The sequence below is a fragment of the Mustela nigripes genome, chromosome 6 (assembly GCF_022355385.1).
Source record: "Mustela nigripes isolate SB6536 chromosome 6, MUSNIG.SB6536, whole genome shotgun sequence".
NCBI classification, from domain to species: domain Eukaryota; kingdom Metazoa; phylum Chordata; class Mammalia; order Carnivora; family Mustelidae; genus Mustela; species Mustela nigripes.
The window spans coordinates 6,139,207-6,166,564 of NC_081562.1; the positions used below are offsets into that span (position 1 = coordinate 6,139,207).

The 27,358-nt window shown below is 52.2% G+C and overlaps 2 protein-coding genes and 1 long non-coding RNA gene across 5 annotated transcripts in view; 2 read left to right on the forward strand and 1 right to left on the reverse strand.

Annotated features, from left to right (window-relative positions):
* The first annotated feature begins 7,023 nt into the window (after positions 1 to 7,023).
* RRP7A (ribosomal RNA processing 7 homolog A) lies at positions 7,024 to 14,735 on the forward strand. Its single transcript, XM_059401871.1, has 7 exons — positions 7,024 to 7,117; positions 8,568 to 8,710; positions 11,370 to 11,495; positions 12,136 to 12,253; positions 12,530 to 12,627; positions 13,017 to 13,215; positions 14,331 to 14,735. The coding sequence occupies exons 1-7, from the start codon at positions 7,045 to 7,047 to the stop codon at positions 14,414 to 14,416; spliced, it is 843 nt and encodes a 280-aa protein (XP_059257854.1). The 5' UTR covers positions 7,024 to 7,044; the 3' UTR covers positions 14,417 to 14,735.
* Positions 14,736 to 14,830: 95 nt separating this feature from the next.
* Positions 14,831 to 27,358, reverse strand: part of SERHL2 (serine hydrolase like 2) — a 30,999-nt gene continuing 18,471 nt past the window's right edge. For 2 of the 3 annotated variants that reach the window (XM_059401868.1, XM_059401870.1), the window contains 4 exons: positions 23,118 to 23,152; positions 16,971 to 17,053; positions 15,630 to 15,726; positions 14,831 to 15,256 (listed from right to left, as the gene is read on the reverse strand). In XM_059401868.1, the coding sequence (XP_059257851.1) occupies positions 15,137 to 15,256; positions 15,630 to 15,726; positions 16,971 to 17,053; positions 23,118 to 23,152 (335 nt within the window). In that variant the 3' untranslated portion in view covers positions 14,831 to 15,136. The remainder of the gene's footprint in view (positions 15,257 to 15,629; positions 15,727 to 16,970; positions 17,054 to 23,117; positions 23,153 to 27,358) is intronic. The other variant, XM_059401869.1, reaches the window with a different exon arrangement.
* LOC132019157 (uncharacterized) lies at positions 16,983 to 17,919 on the forward strand. Its single transcript, XR_009404714.1, has 2 exons — positions 16,983 to 17,073; positions 17,421 to 17,919. It is a non-coding gene; the product is annotated as an uncharacterized LOC132019157 (long non-coding RNA).

Consider the following 27,358-nt stretch of genomic DNA (forward strand, 5'->3'; position numbering starts at 1 on the left):
GCATTAGAAAAAAATAAATTTTTTTAAAGAGTTCATTTATTCATTTGACAGAGATCACAAGAAGAGAGAGAGGAGGAAGCAGGATCCCCACAGAGCAGAGAGTCCGATGCGGGGCTTGATCCCAGGACCCTGAGATCATGACTTGAGCCAAAGGCAGAGGCTTTAACCCGCTGAGCCACCCGGGCACCCCTAGAAAAAAATTTGTTGATTGGTTTTCTGTGTGTGGTAAAACACACATGAAATTTAACATCTTTGTACATTCCGGTGGCATTACATACAGTCCTGGTGTGCAGCCCACCACCAGCCATCCCTAGAACCCTTCATCTTGTAGAACTGAAACACTATTTCCGCTCAACAGTAACTGCCATTTTACCCTCCTCCAGACCCTGGCAACCAGCATTATATGTTCTAAGATTTTGATGACTCATTCAAGATTTGTACAGCATTTGTGTTTCTTTGGCTTGCTTCATTCAGCATCATGTCCTCAAGCTTTTTCCATGTAGCATATATGAGAATTTTTATTTTTTTTTTTTTAAGATTTTATTTATTTATTTGACAGGGAGAGCACAAGCAGGAAGAGTGGCAGGCAGAGGGAGAGGGAGAAGCAGGCTGCCTGAAGAGCAAGGAACCTGATGCAGGACTTGATCCTGGCACCCTGGGATCATGACCTGAGCCAAAGGCTTCATGACTAAGCCACCCAGGCATCCCATGAGAATTTTTTTTTTTTTTAAAGATTTTATTTATTTATTTGACAGAGATCACAGGCAGGCAGAGAGAGAGAGAGAGGAGGAAGCAGGCTCCCTGCTGAGCAGAGAGCCCGATGCAGGACTCGATCCCAGGACCCTGAGATCATGACCTGAGCCGAAGGCAGCGGCTTAACCCACTGAGCCACCCAGGCGCCCATCCCATGAGAATTTTTAAAGTTGAACACTATGTTGTATGTGTCTGTATACCACATTTTGCTTATTTATCTGTGGCAGTTGGATCATTTCCATGTTTTAGCTGTTGTGAATAATGCTGATGTGAACACGGCTGTATAGATCTCTTTCTAAGATCCTGCTTTCAGGGGCGCCTGGGTGGCTCAGTGGGTTAAAGCCTCTGCCTTCAGCTCAGGTCATGGTCCCAGGGTCCTGGGATCAAGCCCCATGTCGGGCTCTCTGCTCAGCGGGGAGCCTGCTTCCTCCTCTCTCTCTCTCTCTGCCTGCCTCTCCCCCTACTTGAGATCTCTGTCTGTCAAATAAATAAATAAAATCTTAAAAAACAAAACAAAACAAAAAAAAAAACCCTGCTTTCAGGGGCACCAGGATGGCTCCGTCGGTTAAGCATCCCACTCTTGATTTCAGCTGAGGTTGTGCTCTCAGAGTTGTGAGATCAAGCCCAACATCAAGTTCCACGCTGGGCATGGAGCCCGTTGAAGATCTGCACCCCCCCCCCCACCACCTCTACCTCTCTCTCTAAAAAAGAAGGACCTTGCTTTCGATTTTTGGGGATCCATACCCAGAAGTGGAACTGCTAAATCCTATGGCAATTCGATTATTAATTTGAGGAGTTGCTATCCAGTCTGCACAGTGGCTGTACCATTTTATATCTTCATATTGGTTTTATTGTGGTGTAAGTGGAACAGCCCCTCTCACGGGAAAGTAGAATGGAAGTATCTCATCCCTGTCCTTTCCACTAAATGGAGCCCTGGAGACTTCATAGAAAACAAACATAAGCCTGAAAGGTGGAGAGAAAGACTAACTGAGGACCTTGGGACCCAAGGAATCAACTGGCACTGTTTTTTCCTTCACATCTCAAAACAGTTCTGAAAAAGCAGACAACCCCCCCCCCCAAAAATAAGCTTCACAAGACTACAGCCTCACCCCAGAAGAAACCACCCTGACGCTACCAACAGAAGCCAACTTGGGATCTTAAGCTTCCAGCCTCACTAGGCTGTACTGGGGGCACCTCCAAATTCCCTTTGGGGCGGTACAGAGAAGGCCTGGCGAGGCGCTGGAACTTGAAATTGGTGTTGGTGGAGGCCCTGTGAGGAGAAATGAGGCCCCTTGACCCCTCCCAACCAGGGTGTTCTAAGTAGAAGTGGAACAGGATGATGGAACTGACCCCTGCAAGGCAGTAACTAGGAGGCACTCCCCACCCCTGGGTGTCAGACACCAATCAAGGAACCTGAGCTCCAGCCACATGGGGCATTGATTAAGTGGTGCCTTTCCATCCGCCTCAGAGGAGGTGTTCGTGCTGTAACAGAAAATCTAAAGATAACAGTGTTTGTGACGACCCCAAATGTCCATGTTTCAGTCAAAAATAGACTGAAGAGGCCAGGGAAACAGAAAAGGAGTAGGGAGACAACACGGAGATAAAAGATGTTAGAATTACCTGCCAAGGATTTAAAAGCAGCCATCATAAAAGTGTAACAAAAAATTAACACACTTGCAACAAGTGAAAAAAATACAAAGTCTCAGCAAAGAATATAAAGAATTATTTAGAGCTGAAAAACGCAATTACCAAAAAAGCAAGGAAGAATCCTTGAAGGTAAAGCAATAGAAATTAACAAATTGAACAGAAAGGAAATTAAAAAAAAGAAAAAAAAGGACCTCGGGGACCTATGACAAAAAAACTAAAATTAAAAAATCATCAGAGTACTAGAAGGAGAGAAAAAAATTGAGGCTGAAATAGTTGAAGTAATAGCCATATACTTCCCAGAAATGGTGAAAGATCTAAACCTATAGATTCAAGAGGCTCTAAGAATCCCAAACAAATCCGAAGAAACTAACACCAAGACACGTCACAGCCAAACTTAAGAAAACTAGACAAACATTTTAAAAGCAAAAGAAGGGCGCCTGGGTGGCTCAGTGGATTAAAGCCTCTGCCTTCGGCTCAGGTCATGATCCCAGGGTCAGGGGATGGAGCTCCACATGGGGCTCTCTGCTCAGCAGGGAGCCTGCCTCTGCCTACTTGTGATCGCTGTCTGTCAAATAAAATAAAATAAAATAGTTAAAAAAATAATAAAAGCAAAAGAAAAAGTGACATCTTTTAAGGGAAAAGCAATATGACAGGTCCCTCATCAGAAACCAAGAGGCCAAAAGGAAGTGGCACACTTTTAACATAAGGTTGGGTGAGAATTCTACATCCAGCAAAAAATATCTTTCAGGGATCAAGATTATTTCAGACAAGGGCGCCTGGTGGGTCAGTGGGTAAAGCCTCTGCCTTCGGCTCTGGTCATGATCCCAGGGTCCTGGGATCAAGCCCCACGTCGGGCTCTCTGCTCAGCGGGGAGCCTGCTTCCTCCTCTCTCTCTCTCTGCCTGCCTCTCCCCCTACTTGTGATCTCTATCTGTCAAATAAATAAAATCTTAAATAAAAGATTTTTTTTAAAGATTTTATTTATTTATTTGACAGAGATCACAAGTAGGCAGAGAGGCAGGCAGATAGGAGGAAGCAGGCTCCCCGCAGAGCAGAGAGCCCGATGTGGGGCTTGATCCCAGGACCCTGAGATCATGACCTGAGCCGAAGGCAGCGGCGTAACCCACTGAGCCACCCAGGCGCCCCTTAAATAAAAGATTTTTTTAAAAGATTATTTCAGACATTCTCAGATAAAAGAAAATTAGAAATGCGTTGTCTGAAATAAAGGCTAAAAAAGCTCCCTAACCCTGAAGGAAAAAATAAAAGAAGGAAACTGTGTATCAGAAAGGAAGGTAAGACAGTAGAAATAGGGGTGCCTGGGTGGCTCAGTGAGTTAAAGCCTCTGCCTTTGGCTCAGGTCATGATCCTGAGGTCTAAGATTGGGCCCCGTGTCTGGCTCTCTGCTCGGTGGGGGACCTGCTGTCCCCTCTCTGCCTGCCTCTCTGCCTACTTGTGATCTCTGTCAAATAAATAAATAAATTTTTTTTTTTAAAAAAAAAGTAAAACTATAGGTAAAATACTTCTCTTGAATTTGCTAAATTGTTAATGGTTGAAACCAAAATTATAACACTGATGTGGTTCTCAATGTACATAGAAGAAATATTTAAAACAATTACTTTATAAATAGGAGAGGACAAAGGGAAATAGAGGGAAGTTTTCTACATTTCACCCAAACTGGTAGATGTCAGCAGGGCTGTACGGTAGTAACAAGTATATATGATGAGACTCTTAGAGCAATCACTAAAAAAGATAACACAACCCGAAACACTACAGAAAAATAAAAATGAATCTGAAAAAAAAAATGTTCAGGTAACTCACAGGATGGCAGAAAAAAAATTTTTTTTTTAAAAGATTCATTTATTTGACAGATCACAAGTAGGCAGAGAGAGGGAAGCAGGCTCCCCGTTGAGCAGAGAGCCCAATGCGGGGCTGGATCACAGGACCCCGGGACCATGACCTGAGCCAAAGGCAGAGGCTTAACCCACTGAGCCACCCAGGCACTCCGGAAAAAACAAAATTAATAAAATGTGAGATTAAACTATATCACTAAGATCACTGTATCAAATATAAATGGTCTATATATACATCCACTGAAAGATTGGCAAAGTGAGTGAAAAAACATGCCCTTACATGCTCTCTGCAAGAGACACATCAAATATGACAATATAAGGCTGAAAGCAAAATGATTGAAAAAAATATATATCATGCCAACAATCCCCCCAAAGTAGCTATGTTAGTATCGGATATATTAGACTTCAGAGCAAAGAAAGTTACCAGAGATAGAGGAACATTGTATAATGGAAAAAAAAAAAAAAAAGGTTGATCCACCAAGAAGATAGAATCCTAAATATATATTGCCAAGTAACAGAGCTACAAATCATGTGATGCAAAACCTGATAGAATTGGAATAGCAAATCCACACTTAACGCTCGAAGACTTCAACATCCCTTGCAACAATAGGTAGAACTAGACAGAACATCAAGGATGTAGAACTTACCACCACCAACCAACAGGATGCAATCAACAAAAAATTCCACCCAACAACAGAAGACACATTCTTTTCAAATACCATGGGACATGCTTTTACCACTTGTGTTCAACAGTGAATTGGAGGCTCTAGCCAAGGGGTTTCGGTTTGGGAAGGAGTCGGGGAGTTGCAGAGAAAAGCATGCAGATTGGAAAGAAAAAAGTAAAATTACTTCTATTTGTAGATGACATGGTCTTTATACAGAAAATGCTAAGGAATCCACTGAAAGACTACCAGAACTAACGTACACAGCACAATTGCAGAATGCAAGGTCAATCGATACAATGAGTAATCTAAAAGTCATATTAGAAAACAATTCTGAAACTCAGCATAGAGTCAAACAATAAAATAGGATAAAATTAATACTTAAGTGTACTTAAAATAAGCGTAAAACTTATATCCTGAAAACTACAAAACATTGTTGAAAGAATTTAAAGGGGTCCTGCGTAGCCAAAACCATCTTGAAAAAGAAGAGAGTTGAAGAACTCACACTTCCAGATTTCAAAACTTAAGTAAAACGCTACAGTAATCAAGACAGTGTGATACTGGCATAAGGACAGACATACAGACCAGTGGAATAGAAGGGAGAGTCCAAAACTAAAGCCTCGTGTATCTGGTCCATTAATTTTCAGCAAAGGTACCAAGACAATTAATTCAGTGGGGGAAAGAATAGTCTAACAAATGGTGCAGACAACTAGATACCCTCAAAAAGTAAATTTAACTTCAAAAATTTAAAAACTTTTGTACCTTTAAGAAAGTGAAAGGACAACCCACAGATTAGGAGAGAGTTTGGGAAATCACGTATTTGATGAGGGAATGGCACCCAGGAAAGATGAAGAACTCTTACAGCGCAACAATAAAAGTAAAAATAACCCAACAGAACATGAGCAGACTCTGAGTCAACATTTCTCAAAAAACAAAAGCCCACACGAATGGCCAATGAGCACATGAAAAGATGCTCAGCATCACTCATGATCAGGGAAATGCAAATCAAAACCCAAGCAAGGAGCTATCACTATATGATCATTAGGATGGCTATAGCCAAAATATTAGATATAAATAATGGTGAGGATGTGGACAATTTTAGACCCTCAAACTTTACTGGTGAGACATTAAAATGATGCAGCCACTTTGGAAAACAGGCAGTTCTCAAAAAGTGAAATACAGTTACTATAATGATCAAGAAATTCTCCTAGAGGGGCACCTGGGTGGCTCAGTGGGTTAAAGCCTCTGCCTTTGGCTCAGGTTATGATCTCAGGGTCCTGGGATCGAGTCCCACCTGGGCTCTCTGCTCAGCAGTGAGCCTGCTTCCTCCTCTCTCTCTGCCTGCCTCTCTGCCTACTTGTGATTTCTGTCTGTCAAATAAATACATAAAATCTTAAAAAAAAATTCTCCTAGATATGTATCCGAGAGATCAAAACATGTCTGCCCAAAAGTTGTAGACAATATTTATAGCAACGTTATTCACAATAGCCAAAAGTGGAAACAACCTAAATGTCTACAGACATGGATAAGCAAAATGTGATCTGTACCTAAGTGAAATATTACTCAGCTCTAAAAAGGAAGGAAATTCTGAGACCTGCTGCTACGTGGATTAACACGAACACACGCAAAGTGGAATAAGCCAGACACAGGACACATATTGTATGATTGCATTGTATGCGGTATCTAGAGGAGTCAGATTCACAGGAACGAAGTAAAACGGTGGTTACCAGGGGCTGGGGGAAGGGGAAACAAGTACAGAGTTTCAGCTCGGGAGGATGAAACATTCTGGAGATGGGCAAGGAGGTTGGTCGCAGAATACTGAGAAAACACTTAATGCCACTGAACTGTGCACTCAGAAATGGCTGGAATGGTCAGCTTCTGTGAGGTCTTCGCTGCTATTTGCGCACTGGAAGACTGGAAGGCTGAGTTCCCTCCACGCCGACAGGTACCCACACATCCGCCGGCTGACGACTCAGAGCAAACGAAGCCTGTGCGGTGAAGGTACCCGGGCGCGGGGGCGGGGCTGGAACCGAGAAGGCGGGCCCCACGCCGCCCCGCCGTCGTCATGGAAACGCGCACGCTCCCAGCGCCGACTGCAACTCCCAGCGGCCCCCGCGGCTTCCGGCTGGCAAGATGGTGGCGCGCAGGAGGAAACGTGGGTCGCGGGACCCGGAGCAGGGGATTCCGAGCCCGCCGGGTTACTCAGGTGAGGGGCCGCGGGGTCGGGGCGGTCAGGCTTCCCCGGGAGGCGGCTCGGGCGGCGGCGCTGGCTCGGGGACCCCCGCGCGATTGGGTATGAGGCCTGGTGGCCCGGAAGCCCCCAAGACGCCCTGCTCGCGTCTGGCGGCACTTTTCCGGGACGAGCCCATTTTGGCCACCGCTTCCCTTGGGGAAACCCGTCTCTGTCCACACTCTAACCCCGGACGAGGGAGCCCACCCGCTTCTTATCACCTCTGGCACCCCTCGTCTGGCCCGTATCGCCCCTAACCCGGCTGTGCCTTCCCAACTGGCTCGCCTGCCCCTGCTTTCTGTTCGCCCGGGTGCCGGAATGTGCTTTCCAAAGTCAGATTTAAATCAGATTTTGCCTCACAGCCTGCCTGTATAGCCCCATACCCACTGAATTCCCTCCCGAGGCTTGACAAGTTAGCACCTAAAACGAAAGCCAAACTTACTGACTTGTGTGGCCCCACATGTTCTGCCTCAGCCGCCCTGGAGCGCTCTCTGTTCCTCTGGAGCAACAAGCTCTTTACACCCTCAGGGTTTTTGCACTTGAGGTGCCCTTTTCACACAGCTGTGCCTTATGACTTTGATACTGCTTCCTCAAAGAGGCCCTTCAGATACCCATCTAAAGACCCCCGCCATGCAACCACCCCCAGTTTCCCCCTTTCTTTCATATTTGATAGGAACTTGTTATGTGCTGCCTTGTTCATGGTCTTGTGCTACTCTTGTGGGAACTTCCTGAGCACAGGTGCTGCAGCGGTATCCCCAGGTATCCCCACGGTGCTCTGAAGGAGGCCGGGAGAAACAGAAAAGAGCCCCTAGCATTACGGGAATGTCAGACATTATCCCCAAATGATTACTCAGATAGAGACTTAGAGACATGGAGAGACATTGTCAAGGCACAGAGCAGGTGGCTCTGACTTGGCATGTAAGGCTCTCAGAGGAAGTAGAGTTAAACCTGAAGAGTGGGTGGAAGGAAGAAGGTTGGTGTTTCAGGTAAAGGAAACATGTGAGCTTGAGTGAGGCCTGGACTTACTGGAGGGATAGAGAGAAGGCAGAGTGGCAGGCCCGCACAGTGGTGGGGGGCAGACTCTGCAAAAGGATGTGAAAGGTGGGCAGGGTCTGGCAAGGCCTCCAGCCGATGTCAGGATTTTGGTGTTGACCTCAAGAGCAGTGGGGTTTGGGCTGCCGTCTCACTGTGCTCCCACCGTGCTCCCACCTGTCGTAATTGCCCGTTTACATTCTCTCCCCCACCTGCTTGGGCGTCCCTCCTAGGCAGGTTCTCTGTTCCTTCAGTCTCGCAGCCTGCACAGTACTCCGCACAGGCCTTGCCTAGGGGAAGGGCTCAGTGATGGAACGGACAGACAGATGGCCAGAAAGGGACAGCCTGAGCTTGATGTTCACGCTGTCCCTCCCTGCCCCCATTTCCTGTCCAGCCATCCCGATCAAGTTCTCGGAAAAGCAGCAGGCTTCTCACTACCTCTATGTGAGAGAGCACAGAGTTCGAGAAGGCACCAAGTCTTCCTGGCCTCAGAAGCGGACGCTTTTTGTCCTCAATGTGCCCCCATACTGCACAGAGGTGAGCGGGTGTCGGGGAGGGAACCTCTAGGGCGGGCCAGGAGCTACGGGTAGGGTTGGGTTTCCGCTGGCCTCCTTCCGCTGGTCCTTGCTGGTTAGGTGGAAGCATCCAACTGAAGCCCCAAGGGAGGGGATCTAGAAGGCTGCTGCGTCTGTCTCTTGTGAAAGGAAATAGCTTATTATTATTATTTATTTTTTTTTAAAGATTTTATTTACTCATTTTTTTTTTTTAAGATTTTTTTATTTTTTATTTATTTGACAGACAGAGACCACAAGTAGGCAGGGAGGCAGGCAGAGAGGAGGAAGCAGACTCCCTGCCGAGCAGAGAGCCCGATGCGGGGCTCGATCCCAGGACACTGGGATCATGACCTGAGCCGAAGGCAGAGGCCTCAACCCACTGAGCCACCCAGGCGCCCCTTATTTACTCATTTGACAGAGATCACAAGCAGGCATAGAGGCAGGCAGAGAAAGAGAGAAGGAGGAAGCAGGCTCCCTGCAGAGCAGAGAGCCCGATGTGGGGCTCGATCCCAGGACCCTGGGATCATGACCTGAGCCGAAGACAGAGGCTTTAACTCACTGAGCCACCCAAGTGCCCCAGAAATGTCTTTTTAAAGATAGATTTATTTTTTTATTTGAGAGAGAGAAAGAGAGAAATAGCATGAGCACGCACAAGGTGGGGGGCAGAGGCTGAGAGGGAGAATCTCAAGTAGCCTCCACACCCAGCACAGAGCCAGACCACAGGGTTTGATCCCATGACCTGAGCCGAAAGCAAGCATCAGACACTTAACCGATTAAGCCACCCAGGCACCTTGGAAATGATTACTTATTTATTTGCTTATTTATTTTTAATTTTAATTTAATATTATTTTTTTTGGAAATGTTTTTTTAAGCTGTGCTTTGAAAAGTAAAGTTCTGGGGGCCCTGGGTGGCTCAGTCGGTTAAGATCTGCCTCTGGGACTGGTTCCCACATCAGGCTCCCTGCTCAGTAGGGGGCCCTCTTCACCCTTCCCTCTCCCTCTGCCTGCCACTCCCCCTCTTTGTGCTCTCTCTCTCTCTCTCTCTCAAATAAAATCTTTAAAAAATAAAAAAATATAAAGTGCAGTTCTAAGAAGCTCAAAGCTTTTTATTATTTCCCAGAATTCTTTGAATTACATGTTTTCTCTGAATTTAAAAGTGATACATCTCCATAGGTAAAAATAGAAGATACAGGGTGCCTGGGTGGCTCAGTTGTTAAGCGTCTGCCTTCAGCTCAGGTCATGATCCCAGGGTTTTGGGATCGAGCCCCACATCAAGCTCCCTGCTCGGTGGGGAGCCTGCTTCACCCTCTCCCTCTCCCCTGCTTTGTTTCCTCTCTCGCTGTCGAATAAATAAGTATTATTATTATTTTTTTTAAATAGAAGATAAGCTTATCCTCTAAATCTGTCCAGACATTAATGTATTTTCACAAAAATGGTTGTTTTGCTGGGGCGCCTGGGTGCTCAGTGGGTTAAGCCACTGCCTTCGGCTCAGGTCATGATCCCCAGGGTCCTGGGATCAAGTCCCACATCGGGCTCTCTGCTCGGCAGGGAGCCTGCTTCTTCCTCTCTGTCTTTCAGCCTGCCTCTCTGCCTACTTGTGATCTCTGTCAAATAAATAAATAAAATCTTAAAAAAAAAAAAAAATTTAAAAAATGGTTGTTTTGCATTACATAAAGTCACAGAACAGAAACTAAGGGTGTTGCTGGGTTTTAGATGAGTTGTTTTTCAAAAAAGGAGTATTAATTTCTAAAGGTATGTTTATTTTAGGGAGAGTGAGTGGGGGCAGGACAGAGGCAGAGGGAGAGAATCCTCAAGATAGGAGCTAATTTCAAAAAACACTTTTCTGCAGTCAGAGAAAAGCAGAAGAGAGGCTGTCATGTTTTACGTTTCCTGAAGCGTGGTGTGTGTGCAGAGAAAGGCCTGGCCACAGGGTATAGCTCGCTGCATTTCACAGACTGAACAGGCCTGCATACTCAGCCCCCAGAACCAGAACATGACCCGAGCCCAAGAAATCCTTCCACGGCCCTCCCCTCCCAAGGATCACCGCCAGCCTAAGTCCCAAAAACACAGAGTTGACTCCAGGTTTAAATGGCTGCTGCAGGGAGGAACACTTAGTTGTTTGGCTCCTGAAATCCAGAATCCTCTGCATAACCCCGGAAACATCCACGCCTAGTCTCCTGATAGAACCTAATCCTCCTCCAGGGATCGTTCACCCAGAGAAAGGGGCAGCGACGGACGACTGACCTTTCAAAGCGAGAAATCCCTTTCCGGGGACCAAGCAAATAACCTGGGCACATGTTTCAAGCAGTTTCCTGTCATAAAGTCAAAAAGTTTATACCTGAATTCTGTCTCACGCCGTGTCTGGTCCCTCCCATGTCCCATGGCCAGTGGAGGTGTGGGTTTTTCTACTCAACAGTTTTGAACTTGGAAATTCACAGGCTCGCGGGCTCGGGCTGTGGGAGGGCAGGACGGTGACGGTACAGAGGAGGATGTGGCTGGCTCTCGGCTCGTGTGTGTGCCCTGCGGGTGGGCAGACACGGGCTCCGAGACCTTTGGGGGCCCTGGTCCCCTGGCGGTGCCACCCTGGGCGGAGGGAGGCTCCCCGAGGCCCCGCAGCCCCTCACACCGTGCTTTCTGCGGCAGGAGTGCCTGTCCCGCCTCTTCTCCTCCTGCGGCCCCGTCCAGTCCGTGCAGTTACAGGAGAAGCCAGACCTCGCTGACAGCGCAGAGGAGCCAAAGTCCAAGTTTTTTCACCCCACGCCCGTTCCGGTAAGCGTCCAAGTGCTGCCATCTGCTCACCTGGGGGCGCAGGGGGCGGCCAGGGTGGCACTGGTAGGCCAGTCCCTGCCACATGTGGCCGAGGACGCCGGCCAGTAAGCAGCGCCTCTGCTCCTTTCCCTGGATCTGTCACGTCCTTTAGCTTCTTGTCCGGCTCTCTCCATTGTCCTGGGTGGGAGCTCAGAGACCATCTTGCTCGCTGCCCCGAAGGGCCTCCCGGAGCTCTCCTCCTGCTCCCCAGCCGAAGTCCCTTCTTCCTGAGGCCCCCCGGCCTGGCCTCCTCTCCCCGTCCTGAGCCCACACCTCCCCCTGGCGTGGCGCGGTCTGACCTAGTGCGTGCTCTGTCCGCTCCCAGGACGCGGCGAGCTGGTTTGTGTCTCTGTGTCCCTCCCATGACCAGAAGGGAAGTCCCGAGTGTCTCACCTCACCTGGGTTGCTTCTAGCAGGAGTTGGAAAACCAGGAGCGTGGCTGTCCCTCCCCAGGATAACAGAGAACTTTCTGGTTATCTCCCTGGTTCAGGAACATACGAGCATGTGTCCCCTAGCCCAGCGAGGAGTCTGGGAGCCCTGGGAGCCAGTTGCTGGGACGGTGGGACGGGTGCTGGCCTTCTGACACCTCTCCTTCCCCCAGGGCTTCCAGGTGGCCTACGTGGTGTTCCAGAAGGCAGGCGGGGTGTCTGCTGCCTTAGTCCTCAAGGGCCCTTTACTGGCCTCGACAGAGAGTCACCCTGTGAAGAGCGGCATTCACAGTCCGTACCACGGCAGCATCGCGCCCCCACCCCTCTTCCTGGGCCCTGGGTTGGCGGGGGGAGCACTGTGGGCAGTGCCTGCTGTGTCCACGCACCCCCAGAGCGGCAGTCAGGGCGGGCGGAGGGGAGGGCCCAGCTTGCTGCCCCTAGAACCTTCCTTGGGCCGCAAGTCTCCATCCTGGTGGCCTGCGTGAGAAGATCCTGCCCGGCTGGGCACTCAGGGCCCTGAGGATTAGGCCTGAGGAGGTCCCGTTTCCCTGCCCCCTTTCTCCTCAGAGTGGATCAGTGGCTACGCAGACTCGGTGCCAGACCCTGAGGCCTTGAGGGCCGAAGTGGACACGTTCATGGAGATGTATGACAAGAGGATAGCTGAGGTGGGGCTTCCATGCGGACGGGATCACAGGTGTTGGGTCGCTCTGGAGGGGGGTGAGGGTTGGCTCCCTGTCCTGGTCACTGTGTAGAGTTCGGGCTCCCTTTTTCCCTGTGAGTCCTGTGTCCCCTACCTGGGTGACTCCTGGTCTGGTCTCTAAGTGGCCTGTGGGAAACAGTCTGAGGGACGAGGAGGCAGTGTCAGTACCGCTGTGCCCCCTGCTCCCCCAATACTTAGCTCCTGGGAGGGAGAGGGCGCAGCAGGTGGCGGTGGGTGCGGGGAGGTGGCAAGAAGGTTCTGGGCGCCGGAGAGAGAGCTTCGAAGGTGGGGGGGGCACCCCAGGCTGCAGGGCGGGTCCCGGGGTCCGCCGGGCACAGCGTCCTCTCCTTGCAGGAGGAGGCCAAGGCCAAGGAGGAGGAAGGGGTTCCGGACGAGGAGGGCTGGGTGAAGGTGACCCGTCGGGGCCGGCGGCCCGTGCTGCCGCGGACGGAGGCGGCCAGCCTGCGGGTGCTGGACAGGGAGAGGCGGAAGCGCGCCCGCAAGGAGCTGCTCAACTTTTACGCCTGGCAGCACCGAGAGACCAAGATGGAGCGTAAGGGAGGGGCCCAGAGTGTTGTGCTTCAGCCCCGTCCGGAGCGCAGGGCTCCCACGGGCGGCACTGGGACGTGGGTGTGGAGTGGCGGCCGGGGGGGGCTGTTCCTGGACACAGGCGTCCCAACGGGCTCTGGAATCAGGGTCCCAACCTGCAGCATCCCCTGCGGCGGTGCCCCTGTTGCTCCCTGTGACAACTGTGGGGGCCCTGGGTTGTTGAGACGCTCGGGACACACCCGGGACGTCAGACCACCCCGAGCAGTTGGCGCTGGAACCTGTCCGGCTGCAGCAGGGGCGGCCGGGTCACAGAGGGCGGATCTTAGGGAGCCGCCGCTGCTGTGTGAGTGTGTGTGCGTGTGACGGTGTGTGTGACAGTGTGTGTGAGTGACTACAGGGCGGGCGCCCTCGCACGGAGCGTGTCGACACGAGTGCCCACTCGCCCCTGGCTCACTCCTGCTCCTGATGGCGCGGAGCGTGTGCCGCAGGCCATTCCTTGTTTGCGGGGTGGCTTCCCCGTGGGCAGAGGGTGCTGGCCCTGGCCTTGGCAGGGGGACAGGCTCAGCAGTGGATGGTGACCTGCCACCCAGGCCCGTCACTCTCTTGCCTGTCTTGCTGCTGCTTCCTACTCTGGCGTCTTTGGACACCGTAGCTCCTGCTCGTCTCTGTAGAACCGCTGACAGCACGTCTACATCGGCTCTCCCTCTGGGCCTACCCCTCTGTATTCCTGACTTGGTCACCTGGTGACCGGAGCCGCCATCCGAATTTTGCAGCGTTCCGAGGCCCAAGTCCCTTTACTCCCTGATGTTCTCCCCAGTCTGGCTGCTGCAGTGGGGAAGGGGAGGACAGGTGCCCCTGGGGGGGCTCCCCATACCCGCCTGCCTTCACCCCGGATGTGGGGGGGGGGTGGTAAGGGAGCGGGCATCTTGCTTTCGCTGCGCTCGCTCTTCTGCTGAGTCCTCCCGGAAAGCTCAGGCGTGTGGCCACCCTGGCTCCCGCACCCTGCCCTCGGGGCCTGCAGGCTCATCTCCCTGCAGCGTCTGGACAGTATCAGAGAGGAGGGCGGAGGGGGGCAGTCCCCACAGGGTACCCTGACCCTTTTCCCATCCCCTTCCCCAGATCTAGCCCAGTTGCGGAAGAAGTTCGAGGAGGACAAGCAGAGGATCGAGCTGATGCGGGCACAGCGCAAGTTCCGACCCTACTGAGCTGAGCTGGTCCCGGGGCCCCACGGAGAGGGGCAGTGAGCGGTGGCGGCGTGTGGCCAGGGAGGACGGGAAGGCCTGGAACACTCGTCCCAGCCTGCGCAGGCCCAGGGGCTGCCTGCCACATCAAACCACCCCCCTCCCCGCCCCCGCCAGATCTGAGCACACAGGGACAGGACCCTCCCCCTGGTTCTGAGGCCGCAGCGGGGGTGGGGGGGTGGGGGGGGCAGTGCTGGTGAGGCCTGCCTGGCGGAGGGGGGCCCACAGGCCGCAGGGAGCCACCAGCCCAGGCCATGGCTGCTTCCTTCTCCTGGTTTGTCTGTTCCCAGTCTGCCCCGGGCCTTTGGTCTCCCGAGTGTCCACTGTATTCTCCCTTCCCCTCCGTGGAAGAGCCCCCACGCAGACAGGACAGCCTCAGAAGCACACAAGAACGTTTTATTTTTCGTCTGGCTGGGCGGCTACCTGGCTGTTCCTTCCCCTCCCCCGCTACCCACAGACCGCCAGCCACAGAACAGTGCCCCCAGATCCAAACAGGGTCTCCCCCTTGAAGTCACAGATGTTGAAAGAATCTTGCCCCGTGTCCCCCCAAACTCCCCAGGATTCTCCACCTCGTTCAAAACCAGTGAGGCCAGTCCCCACCACACCGCCCTGGCTGGAGGGCCTGGAACTAGGAATCCAGGTGGTGAGTGGTGGGCATCGGGTCTCCAAAGGCCTGGGCCCGGGCTACATACGGTGTGGTATCGTCTCCTTGCTCTGCAGAAAGGCACTGATGATACCAGCCACGGTCTCGGGTTGGTTCAAGTGGACGTAGTGGGAGCCCGGGACTTCGATGTACTGGTACCGCTGGTTGGGGCGGGAATGGTTGGTGAGTGTGGCCCCTCTGCTGTGCTGGGGCCTTCCCAGGGTCTGCTACCTCCCAGGGGTTCCAAAGGGTCCCCCATGGTGAACCACGGGGCAGGGACTGACCCACAGCTCTCCAGTCACATGCTGGTTAAGTCAGAGCCTGACTCAGAGTCAGAAAGGCCTGATTTGGAAATGGGGGGGATGTCCGGATTTCTGGGTCATTCTGGCCTGTGAGGTTGTAGAGCTAGGCTAGGGAGGACCCAGGAGTCAAGGGTGACCCTCCCTGGGAGACGGGAGGGCACTGCGGGCGGGCCACACAGGCTCGCCTTCGGTGGTGGTGCTGAGGTCACCCGAGCTGAGCTCATGCCCCCACCTCCTTTAGGATCGATTTCAGCGTGTCTGTCACAAAAGTTATGATGCTCTTGTTGGTGTCATCCTCCCTTCTCACGTTAAAATATCCTTGCATTGCTCTGGAAAGTGAGAGGAAAATCAAGATTCACCCTGGGGACACCTTGTGGTGCCTCCCCCCAGCCCGCTTCCAGGCTGAGCAGAGACTAGCCTAGGCTTGCCTCTGATTTTCCTGCAGTTCGGGGCTCACTGTGGCCAAGGTGCTGCGGGGTTCACCTCGGCAGGGTCATGGGACCCGCCCGCGGCCAGGGCCTCTGCATGGCGCAGCCGGGAGGGGACAGGCCGAGTCTCTGCTCGCTCTCCACGTCTTTCCCGAGATTTTGCGCATTTCACCTGTATACTTAAGAGTTCTGTACCTGTGACTACAGTCGATTCGAGGACACTGTCATCGTCTCAGAAAACCCCAAACCGGAGCCTCTAGTTCTCCCCCAGCTCCTGGGTTTACACCAACACTGACCGCAGAGACTCTGCGCTCCGCACTGGTGTGTGGGTCGAACCACAGAACGCATGGTCTCGGGACTGGCTTCTTTCACTTTCTGTCCTGTTCTCCTGAGTCATCTGTGTAGCTTACACCAGTTTGTTCCCTTCTGGCTGAAATGTAGCCCCCCGCGTGGACATGCCGCATTCGGCCTGTCTGCTGGTGGTCACCTGGGTGGCCTCCGCTTCTGGGCTGTTGTGATGAGCACCGCTCTGGACGGTCCCGCACGAGCTGCCATGTGGACCTAGGTCGGGCCTGTAGATCCCTGGGAGGGTGACTGTGGAGCCTTGTGGTAACTCAGTGGCTCCAGAAACTGCCAGACTGTTCCAAGTGACTGTGCCGCTTTACAGCCCAACAGTGGGAGACTCTGGTTTCTCCACATCCTTGCTAGTGCCTGTCCCCTGCCATGTAGGGTCCTGCCGTCCCCAGGTGTGGGGGGTTGCAGCGTATCTCACTGGGGTTTGGATCTGCAACTCCAGTCTGTGCTTCCTAGACCCCTGTGCTCAGCACCAGAGACACACATGTCCCTAGAAGTCACAGCTGTGGCCACAGGCAGTGGCTTGGGGACTGCAGCTGGCAGGTGGGGGCAGTTGGAAGGCCGGGGAGCAGCAAAGGGCCAGGGGACCTGGCAGGGGACAGTCGGCCGGTGTCTGCCCGGCCTTGCAAGAGGGGCAGCTGGCTCAGCTCCCGGCCCTGCTGCCTGTGCCCTCCATGCCCTGGTGCCAGGGGCAGCCCGGCCTCAAGCAGAAGAACCCAGAACCTCACACGAGGGAGACCTGGGGGTTCCTGGCAGCCGAGGGTCTTTGGAGGCACGAGGCTCGCGCTTACTTGATGAGCAGGATGCGGGCCCGCAGCTGCTTGGTGAAGTTCACAAACTGCTCCCTGCTGACGAAATCCATGCAATGCACCGGCTGCGAGGGGACAGACCACGGTGAGTTTGCTATAAAAGGCAGTAGGTGTTGCTGCCGGTGTGAGGCCTCTGTCCTGGGGTGGAGGGGGGCTTGTGGGGCCACTGTGGCCATTGACCCCGGGACCAGGTCCAGCTTCCAACCACATCACCCCCAAAGGCCTCTAACCTGCAGGCCAGAGGCTTGATTCCTCCCTTAATCTGTTCTCCCTCTTCCTGGGCTCATGGCTGTCCCTCCAGACACTGCAGGTCCCTTTACATCCTGGTGTGGTTGTATAGCTAAATGCTAGGAAGTGACCTGGGTGGCTTCTGGGTCTAGATTAAGGACGAGGCATGACCCCTCGTCCTGAACTTCCTTCCCCCACCTGCAGGCCGTCCTGCAGCGCCGCCCAGGCAGCCCAGGCTCCGGACTCCACCACGAGCAGCCTTCCGACCTGCACCGACCGTCCTCGTCTGCTTAGGCCACTGTGCAGAGTGAGGATGCCTTGACACTCCCACAGCCCCGCTGGCCTCCATCAGGGCCAGGGCCACCCTGTTTTAGGGCCACGTAGCCACCACACGTGGCTACCAAGTGCTTGATATGGGGCTAGTCCAAGTGGTGCTGTGGGGGAAACTGCACAGTGGATGTCGAAGACTTAACAGAAAGAATGCCAGATGCCTCACATTTTTATACTGGTTACATCTTGAATATATGCAGTTAAAAATACTAAATTTGGGGTGCTTGGGTGGCTCAATCATTAAACATCTGCCTTTGGCTTGGGGGGGGTCCCTACTCAGTGGGGAGCCTGCTTCTCCCAACGCTGCCCCTGCTTGTGTTCCCTCTCTTGCTCGCTCTCTGTCAAATAAATGAAATCTTAAAAAAAAAAAAAATTTTTTTTAAAGTATTAAGTTTGGGGGCATCTGGGTGGCTCAATGGGTTAAGCCTCTGCCTTCAGATCAGGTCATGATCTCAGGGTCCTGGGATGGAGCCCTGGCGTTGGCGTTGGCATTGGCATCGGGCTCTCTGCTCAGCAGGGGGCCTGCTTTCTCCTCTCTGCCTACTTGTGATCTCTAGTCAAATAAAATCTTAAAAAAAAAAGAATACTCTCATCTTTAAAAAAAAAAATACTAAGTTTGATTTCCTCTATTCCTTTTTACTCTCGTAACATGGCTACTACAGGGGCGCCTGGGTGGCTCAGTGGGTTAAAGCCTCTGCCTTCAGCTCAGGTCATGATCCCAGGGTCTGGGATGGAGCCCCACATCCGGCGCTCTGCTCTTTGGGGAACCTGCTTCCTCCAATCTCTCTCTCTCTGGCCTGCTTCTCTGCCTACTTGTGATCTCTGTCAAATAAATAAATAAAATCTTTAAAAAAAACAAAAACAAAAACATGGCTGCTACAAGATGTAGATCTGCACGTGACTCACGTTCTACCAGACGGGGCTGGAGCCCCAGAACTCCAGGTGGGTTGGGAGAAGCTTGATAAATGTGTGTGGAGTGGATTAATTCAGGGAAGCTCCCATGAGGACTGACTTGTGCTCAACACTCCTCCACCATTGTGATAAATCTAAAATTCTTATGAAACACACGTGTATACACACACACCTGGTCACAGCCTCCAGAGCACACTGCCCTTGATCTGCCCTGACCTCCTCCCGGCCATTTCCTGCTCCTTGGGCGAAAATGATCGGGGGTGCTTTTCCAGAAATAGACCTTTCCAGATCACCCACAAGGCCCAATGAATGAAGATCTACCGAGAACCCAGACACACTTTCACGTTAGCTCCTGCTGGCAGGGTGCCCAGCTTAAGGAAGAGCGGGGAGCTGGTTCGTGCCTGCACAGGGGCTCCCCTGACCGGTGTCAACACGCACACTGAAACAGGCCTCTACGGAGGATCACAAAGGCGCAAGTCGCACAAGGGTGAACAGGAGATGGCGCCAGGACTGGGCTCACGAGTCTGCCCCCTCCCCCAGCCTGTGCTCCTCTGGCCAGGGCGGGGGTGGGGGGGTTGTTTCAGGCTTGGGGGCCCCATCAGGGGCCCAAGGCAGAGACTGAGGGATGTGACCCCTACTCTGGTCTCCAGATATGAAAATGTAAGTCAGGTTTTGCAGCACTTTCCTCTCAGGCCACACAGTTTGAGGACATCTCTCCAAGAAAGCCGTTAAGAACAAAGGCTGCTGGGGATGCGCTGCCTCTTTTGTCTTTGCTTCTACCCACCCCCCGCCCCCCAACCTGCTTTCCCTAGCCCACTTTCAGTCCCTGGTCTATGTTCTTCTTCTGCACGTCTAGTGTAACTTACAGTAAAGTCCCTGGATCTGCGTGGCAGCTCGTGATGGCCTTTCACCAATACATGCTCCGTGCCACCCAGCTCGAAGCCTTGACCACCAGCAGCCGCAGGCTTCCCCCCAGGGTAATCTCGGAGGACACCACTATTCAGACCGCTAGCCCCATAGATCAATTTGCCTCTTTTTGAACTTCAGGTTAAGTGGAATCAGGCAGAGTGCTCTCTGTTTCTGGTTTCTTTTGGTCTGTAAGTATGTTTGTTTTTTTCCCCTGTGCGGTGCTCCAGTGTATGAATACATAACGATGTACGCATTCTGTCGTTGGAGCACATGTGGGGGACTTTCCGGCTTGGGACTATTATGAACGAAGCTGCTACAAATGTCCTCGTACACGTCTTCTGTGCACACGGCACACATATTTGCTAGGTACACAACTAGGAGTGGAAGAACTGGCTCACAGGATCTGGCTGTGTTTTGCTTAAGCAGTTTCTGCCAAACCATTTTCCAAAGTGTTTGTGTCAATTATGCTTCCTCCTGCAGGACATCAGAGTTCTGGTCTATGTCCCCATAAGACTTGGTGTTGTCAGGTCTTTCAATTCTGACACCAATTTCTACCTGTCTGGTGGAGGTGGGAGGTGTATTTCATTGACTGCCCTAATTTCTGACGATAATGATCACCTTTCATGGGCTGACTGGGCACTTGGATAGCCTCTTTCATGAAGTGCCTGTTAAAATCTTTTGCCTGTTTTTAGAAATGAGAGTGTTATATTTTATCTTATTGATTTGTAGGAGCTCTTTACATATGCTGGATAGGACTCCTTTAGCAGGCCTATGCCTTTAAGTATCTTCTTTTAGTCTGTGGCTGGACTCTTCTCTCTCTTAATTTGTCTTTTGATGAACAGAAATTCTAAATTTTAATTAAGCTCTATTTATCAATATTTTCACTGATTCATGTGTGTGTTCTATTTTAAAATATATTGTCAGGCACCTGGGTGTCTCAGTGGGTTAAGCCTCTGCCTTCGGCTCAGGTCATGATCTCAGGGTCTTGGAATCGAATCCCGCATCTGGCTCTCTGCTCGGCAGTGAGCCTGCTTCCTCCTCTCTCTCTCTCTCTGCCTGCCTCTCTGCCTACTTGTGATCTCTCTCTGTCAAATAAATAAAATCTTAAAAAATATACATATTGTCTACTTCAAGGTCATAAGGCTATTCCCTGTTTTCATTAGAAACTTTCCTGTTTTACCTTTCATATTTTGATCTATGATCCATCTTGAATTAATTTTTGTGTATTGGGTGAGGCAAGGGTCTAGGATCATACTTTTCCCTAAACTCATTACCTGGCCCGTTCATAATGTTAACAGTTACTAAATTCCCAAAGTATTTTGCAAATTCAATGTCCTCTCAATATATATATATATATTTTTAAATAAGCTCTGGCCCATGTGGGGTTTGAACTCAACAATCCCAAGGTCAAGAGTTGCATACTCTACCAAGGAAGCCAGTCAGGCTCCCCAACCCAATGTAATTTTTTAAAAAAGGTTTATTTATTTGAGAGAGTGAGAGAGATCTGGCAATAAGCTCCCAGCCTGAGGACCAGCACACAGAAGACAGACCACGGTGAGTGAGCCTTGGTGGCTAGGAGCCCCCCCTCCAATAACTGGCAATGGACCAAACTGGCTGTTCATCTGGGGAAAAAGTGAAAATGGATCCCTACCTCACACCATCCTTGAGAACAGATCCCAGCGGGATCAAAATCAAAACTCAAACATTCCCATCCCCTTGGCCAATGCCCCGGTCTGGGCCTCATGTCCACACCTGGGCCTGGGCAACAGCTCTCGGTGGCGTCCCTGAGGCCAGAGCTTCCCACGTCTAACTACAGCATCTCACATGTGCGAAGCATCTTACCCTCTTGAACCAGCTCATTAAGAGCACCCCCTGAGAGCCCCTAACCTGAGAGCAGCTCGCTACGGCACTCGACCCATGGACCTTCGCTAGTCTTCGCAGCAACCCCACAAAGACGGGCATGGGGGCTGGTACCTCCTGGCCGCTCATTAGCCAACTTCAGGGATGAACAAAGGAACGTACTTCCTTCCTTTCTGCACGTAAGACAACCTGAGGCACAGAGGGGGTAAGCGGCTAGCCCGAGGTCACACAGCCTCTGGGGCTGAGTTTCTGCAAGAGCTCACACAGCTCCACACTGGTCCCTCTCTCCCCTTCTGGTCTTCAGACCCTCCATCAGGAACCCCAACTCAGCACCTGCACTGAGCCGGCCAAGCCTCTGTGCAGCCGCACAGACCCAGAAAGTCTTTCTCTTCTCCACCCACATCGACCCCAGCACCGGGCTCCTCCCACCTCCTCCAGGCAAGTCCGCTGGCCACACCCATCCCTCCCGCCGCCTGCCGCTGGCCGGCCTTCCCGGCGCTCCCCTGCAGGTAACCCAGGTAAGGGATAACAAGTGCAGTCCTTTCCTTGAGAACCTAAACAAACACCAAAACCCAAGAGCCCTAAAATACGCTGGTGTCTTCCTACCCCGTTGTGCAAACACACAGATGGGCAAGTCTGCCCTTGGCAGTGGGCCTCGGCGCTCACCGTTGGCTCAGTGGGCAGCTGTGTGTCGGTAATGGTGTGTGTGCTCGGTTGTTTGTGGGTGGGAAGCCCCCACCGACGGTGCTGCTTGACTGTGGGTGGGTCGCTCGGCTGACTTGGTTTCCCAGCCTGGGAAGTGTGGGTGGCAGCAGTTCCCTCCTCCAGGCCTGCAGTGGCAATGACTCCCACACCCACGGGTGAGGCACGGGGAAGAATGAGAAGCAGGATGAGCGCCCCCTGCTAGCAATAACCTCCCCCAACCAGGTGCAGGGCAGACCCAAGCAAACCCCTCAGGCCTGCCAGCCCTGCAGGGGAGACATCTTCCCCTCAGGACTCCCCGGGGCGGGGGACCCTCTCCCTTGCCCTCAGGCCTTGCCCTGCAGAGACCCATGACTGGAAAGCAGCTGCACACCACCTCACACACACGAGGGTGGCTAAAATTTCAAAAACTAGAAAACACAAGTGTTGGTGAGGAGATGCAGAAACTGGAACCCTGTGCATTGCCGGGAGTGACAGCGATGCTGCGGCCGTGCGGAAACAGTCTGGCCGTTTCTCAAGAGGTTCAGCGTAGGATCCTCACGCGATCCAGCAATTCCGCTCCTAGGTGTGTGTCCAGAAACACTGAAAGCCAGGACTCGAACTGATATTCATCACTCATGTTCACAGCAGGATTCACAATAACCAAAAGGCGGAAACAACCCAAGGGTCTCTCTATGGATGGATGGACAGATCCACGCAAATGGAATATTATTCAGTCGTAAAAGGAGGGAAGTTCGGGCACCCCCCTGAGACTTGGATGAGCCTTGAAAACCTTCTCTAAGTGATATGAAGTCCCTGGAGCAGCCAAGCTCACAGACAGAAGACAGAACGGTGGCCACCAGGGGCTGCGGGAGGATGGGGACCTGGTGTTCAGTGGGTCCGCGGTTTTTATGGAGGAGGACACGTGGGGGCAGCGACGGTTGCACAACACTGCGAATGGACTGAGTCACTGACGTGGACACTAACACTGCGAATGGACTGAGTCACTGAAGTGGACACTAACACTGCGAATGGACTGAGTCACTGACGTGGACACTAACACTGTGAATGGACTGAGTCACTGAAGTGGACACTAACACTGCGAATGGACTGAGTCACTGAAGTGGACACTTAACAAATGATTTTAAAATGGTAACTATTATGCTATGTATAAGGTCCCACAACAACAAAAGCAGCAGCAGCACTCACCAAAGCTATCCTCCGGTCTCTGTTCAGCGTTAGGCCTGGAACGGAAGCACAAAGATGGGGCCTCAGAGCTGCCTGTCAGGACAAGGGACCCCGCAGGGCTTCCCTGAGGACCTGGGGCCCTTCTGGCCAGAGTTCCCTTCTTCAGCCTGGAATGACCTCTTCTTGGGGCCGAGCTGGAGCAGCAGAGCTCGACCACTGGCGCCTGGCCACGGACTGGTGTGGCCCACACAGGTGCCTCCCGCCACCCGAGAGAACAGTGCAGGAGGTCGGCGGTTTCCCTGTCTGGCAGAGCAGCTGTCGTGTCTGAGAACCTTAATGTGGTCACATACACGTACTCTTCAGGCCCCAGGAAGCATCCCATGGCTAAACCGTGGGAAACACCTGCTCTGCAGGAGAGCAGAGAAACACCTTCCCCCTTATGGGCACCAAGGCATTTTCTGTGCCCAGAGTCCCTGCTTTTGTTTCCAACTCCTGACTCCAGCCCCACCTGGCCTCCTGTCCCCCTTCCAGAACCTTTGCAACCTTCGCCTTCACCACCTGCTGCTCAGCGTGCCCATGGGGTCATTCCCCCCAGGCCCCCTCACAGCTCCCACTCGGGCTGCCACCACCCTGTCACCCTCCTGTCTCGGGCCTCGGAGCCATGTTGGGTCCAGAATGACCTTCTCCACCCTGTAACCGCCCCACTCCAGCCTCCACCTTCCCGCACTGCCCCAGGCTGGGCGCTCACCAACCGGTGTGCTTGCGATGCCGATGCTGCAGAATGATCACACAGGAGACAATTATGGGCTTTCTAGAAATTAGTCCTCCCTCTTTTTACAATGGGGATATTTGCCCCTCAGGCTAAGAACCCTCAGGAAGAAGATGAGGATGCCCCTTGGACTTAAGGAGCTGCCAGACAGTCCCCTCTCTGCTCCCAGTGGGGGAAAAAACAAATGCCAAACACTGTTGGCATTTTCCCAAAGGAACACGTACTTTTCGGGCCTCCCCCGCTGCAGTCCTGTCCTACCAAGTCCTGGTGGCCCCTTCAAAACCTGCGGCCAATAGCAGCAAGAGAGCAAAAAGCCAAACAGCACGTGCCCTTGGCCCCCTGACCCTGGCCTGGACCCGGGACCACACTGCAGCCAGTGCTACCTTAGAAATGCAGATTCCAGAAGTTCGGAACCCCCTCCTTCCTCTCCAGGTAAACCCTGCAAGAGCTTCCCTTTGGTTGAAAAGAAAACAATGATGAAGGAACTTTTCAACTTTGAATGTTCATCCACATCCCCCACCCCCACCCTGGGTTCCCAGGGAAGCTCTACTTCCTTCCACCAAGGTCAAAATGACTACCACCAAGGTCAAAATGACTTCAAAGCATGGGCTCTCTTTCCACCCTGAGCATGCACTGTACACCTGCTTTCTTAGCAAATGACCTCAAAGAAAAGTCTATGTTTGTTCATTTTGTGTCAACAGTTCTTGGCAGTGTAGGCGGGATCTCAGAGCCACTAGTGGAGAACAGCTGGGGGTCACCTCTGTGGTCGGTACCAGCTCGGGTCCTCCAAGCCCCACCTGAAAGACCCTTCCCCCCAGTTGTTAACTAATTAACTGCTCTTTTGCCTTTCTGTAACCGCTTGGCTTTTAGGGTGTGACACTTGTCTCCTGTTTGAACAAGATACCTTCTGCTAATAGCAGAGGCATAGTCATATAGGCAGGATGCTTCTCTGCTGAGTAATAAGGTCAAACTTCCCCCCTTTGTTTCCCCTTCCCGCCTTTCTCTTCGAGCGAGGGGGTCTTCCAGAGCCAATCCGCTAACACCAAGTATGCCTTTTTTCAAATGTTCAAATTGTCAGCCAATCGGCCCCGTCCCATCCGGGACTTGTATGTACCTGTCTATAAAAATCCTGCACCACCCCAGCCAGGTGTGCTCAGCTAGCAGGAGCTGCTGACCACCCGCAGGCGCGCGCTGAGTAACAATAAAGAACCTCTTGCTGTTTGCATCCTGTTGCGGTGTTGAATTCTTGGGTAAGGGGATCCGCAGGTCTTTCACACCATCTGTCTGGTGAGTTCTCCTGATGATGTCCAGACCTCCTCGATTTGGGTTGGCCGCCCTGACTTTTATTTACGAGCTGTTAAAAGTTACTGCTTATGTTCTCAAGGTGGGAATTGAGAAGCTTAGGGAATAAAATTATGACCCTTATACACCTAACTGCTATTTCTGCTTCTGTACCTTCGCTTGCTAACCCATGAGGAGATGGAAAAATACCAGCAGACTACATCCCCCGCCCAGAATTGAACCTGACAGAATGGCCGCTCCCGGACCCCACACCCAGCTCTGGGTGCAAGAGATAATAGCCATCTGGCGCCCCGCGGCTTGACAGGGAGACCCCGGCCAATCCAGAGGTGACACACACCCTAGTGGCGCCAAATAAGCAGTTTGAAGAATGACAGCCCTTTGACCTAACCAATAATCTGTTCCCAGCCTTTTCCCGCTCTATAGCGCGCCAGTCATATTATAGAGTTGCTTTTTGATTTTCCCGTGCTATGTGGTGCTTTGTTACAAGATACTATGATGTATGCTAAGTCCCTGCCTCCCCAAAAATAGTGTATAAAAGATGTTGTGGTCCTGAGCACAGGACCTCTTAGTGTCACCAGTAACGAGTGCGCGGAGGTCCGGGTTTGAACTCGTAATAAACAACCCTTGCTGTATGGCTTTGACTCCGGACTCCGGTGGTCGTCTTTGGGGCATTGCCATGTCCTAAGGTCATGAGTGATCGGCTTGTCTTTGGGGGTCTCGGAATTTGGGCATTTCAGAATCACTTAGAGGAGGGGACGGACGGGCTGGTGGTCTTAATTTGGCATTATGCTAACCCATGTTATTGATATAAGGCTTGAGTCAGTTTTCTGGCTAGAAATACAGGACTGAATTGCTCGGCTCCGAAGAGAAGGGACACTGGCTCCTTCTGGCCAAACATCACTTTCAGGTGACTGAAAGGCCAGTGGAAGCGGCTGAGGCTCTTTCTCAAGACCTGTAGTGGTCCCGTTGGCATTGCCATGTCCTAAGGTCATGAGTGATCGGCTTGTCTGGGGCTGCACACCGGGAAGGCACACGGAAGGACCAACCACTGGTGCTCCGAGCTCCCTCGGTGGTCTCAGACCTCGCTGGGAGAAACTGAGATGCATAAGAGGGTGTCCCATGGCTGTTTATGGAAGGGATCCTTTGTAAGTAGCATCCTCCTGGTCCGCCACACTTACTGTCCTTAGATCTTATCTAAGCCTTAGTCTAAAACCGAAGCTGAAACTAAAAGGACTGGGGACCCGGGCTTCAAAGGAGGGCACGGTCCCCCAAAACCAGTAAGCACCGAGAGAAAGCTCTGGGAGATCATGTGTAAGGGACACGTGCGAGGCCTTACCTAAGGGGGAAACCTAAGGATAACCAGAGTCTCAGGTGACCGAATGGGGGCCCTAACAGGTCTGAATTAGTTTCTCCTGCGCACAGTTAGGGGAAGTGGGCTAGGAGACCAAGCAACCAGAAACCAGGGAGCACTCCCACCCCTGCCCCCGCCTCTGGGAGGAACCAGCGCCACCTAGAGGTACTCTGGGCCTCTCCCGGTTTCTTCGTTGTAGGTTTGGTATCTGCACAAAACTGGCCCTGCCCTAACCGGAACTCACTCACTCAAGGAATCATAATCAATTACGAGGCTGTGTTACAATTAGATTCGTTTCAATAAAAGGGGGTATCTGGAAGTTGGGTCTTTAATGTCTTCTGCATAAATATTGGTGAAACAAAGACTAAATCCCGTCGGCACCCTGTTCCTGTACACGCATCCACCTGTGACATACAGGTGAGAGCTTCTCTCCCCCGCCGGGTGGTACTGCTAAAACTAATTTGTAGGGGAGCTCTGTTTAACTGGTTTAGAGGCAAGTGCTTATAGAAACTGGGCATTCTAGGGGCGCCAGGGTGGCTCAGTTGGTTAAGCCTCTGCCTTCGGCTCAGGTCATGGTTTCAGGGTCCTGGGATCAAGTCCCTCATCTGGCTCTCTGCTCAGCAGGAAGCCTGCTTCCTCCTCTCTCTCTGCCTGCTGCCCTGCCTCCTTGTGATTCTCTCTCACCATCAAATAAATAAAATCTTTTTTAAAAAGGGGGACTGGGGGCACCTGGGTGGCTCAGTGGGTTGAGCCGCTGCCTTCGGCTCAGGTCATGATCCCAGGGTCCTGGGGATCGAGCCCCACGTCAGTCTCTCTGCTCAGCAGGGAGCCTGCTTCCTC

Excerpts from the sequence above, each read along its gene's own strand:
- RRP7A (XM_059401871.1), top strand. The coding sequence starts at position 7,045 with ATGGTGGCGCGCAGGAGGAAACGTGGGTCGCGGGACCCGGAGCAGGGG. Across the intron at positions 7,118-8,567 it reads GAGCCCGCCGGGTTACTCAG|CCATCCCGATCAAGTTCTCG; the intron begins GTGAGGGGCCGC and ends TTTCCTGTCCAG. Across the intron at positions 8,711-11,369 it reads TGCCCCCATACTGCACAGAG|GAGTGCCTGTCCCGCCTCTT; the intron begins GTGAGCGGGTGT and ends TTTCTGCGGCAG.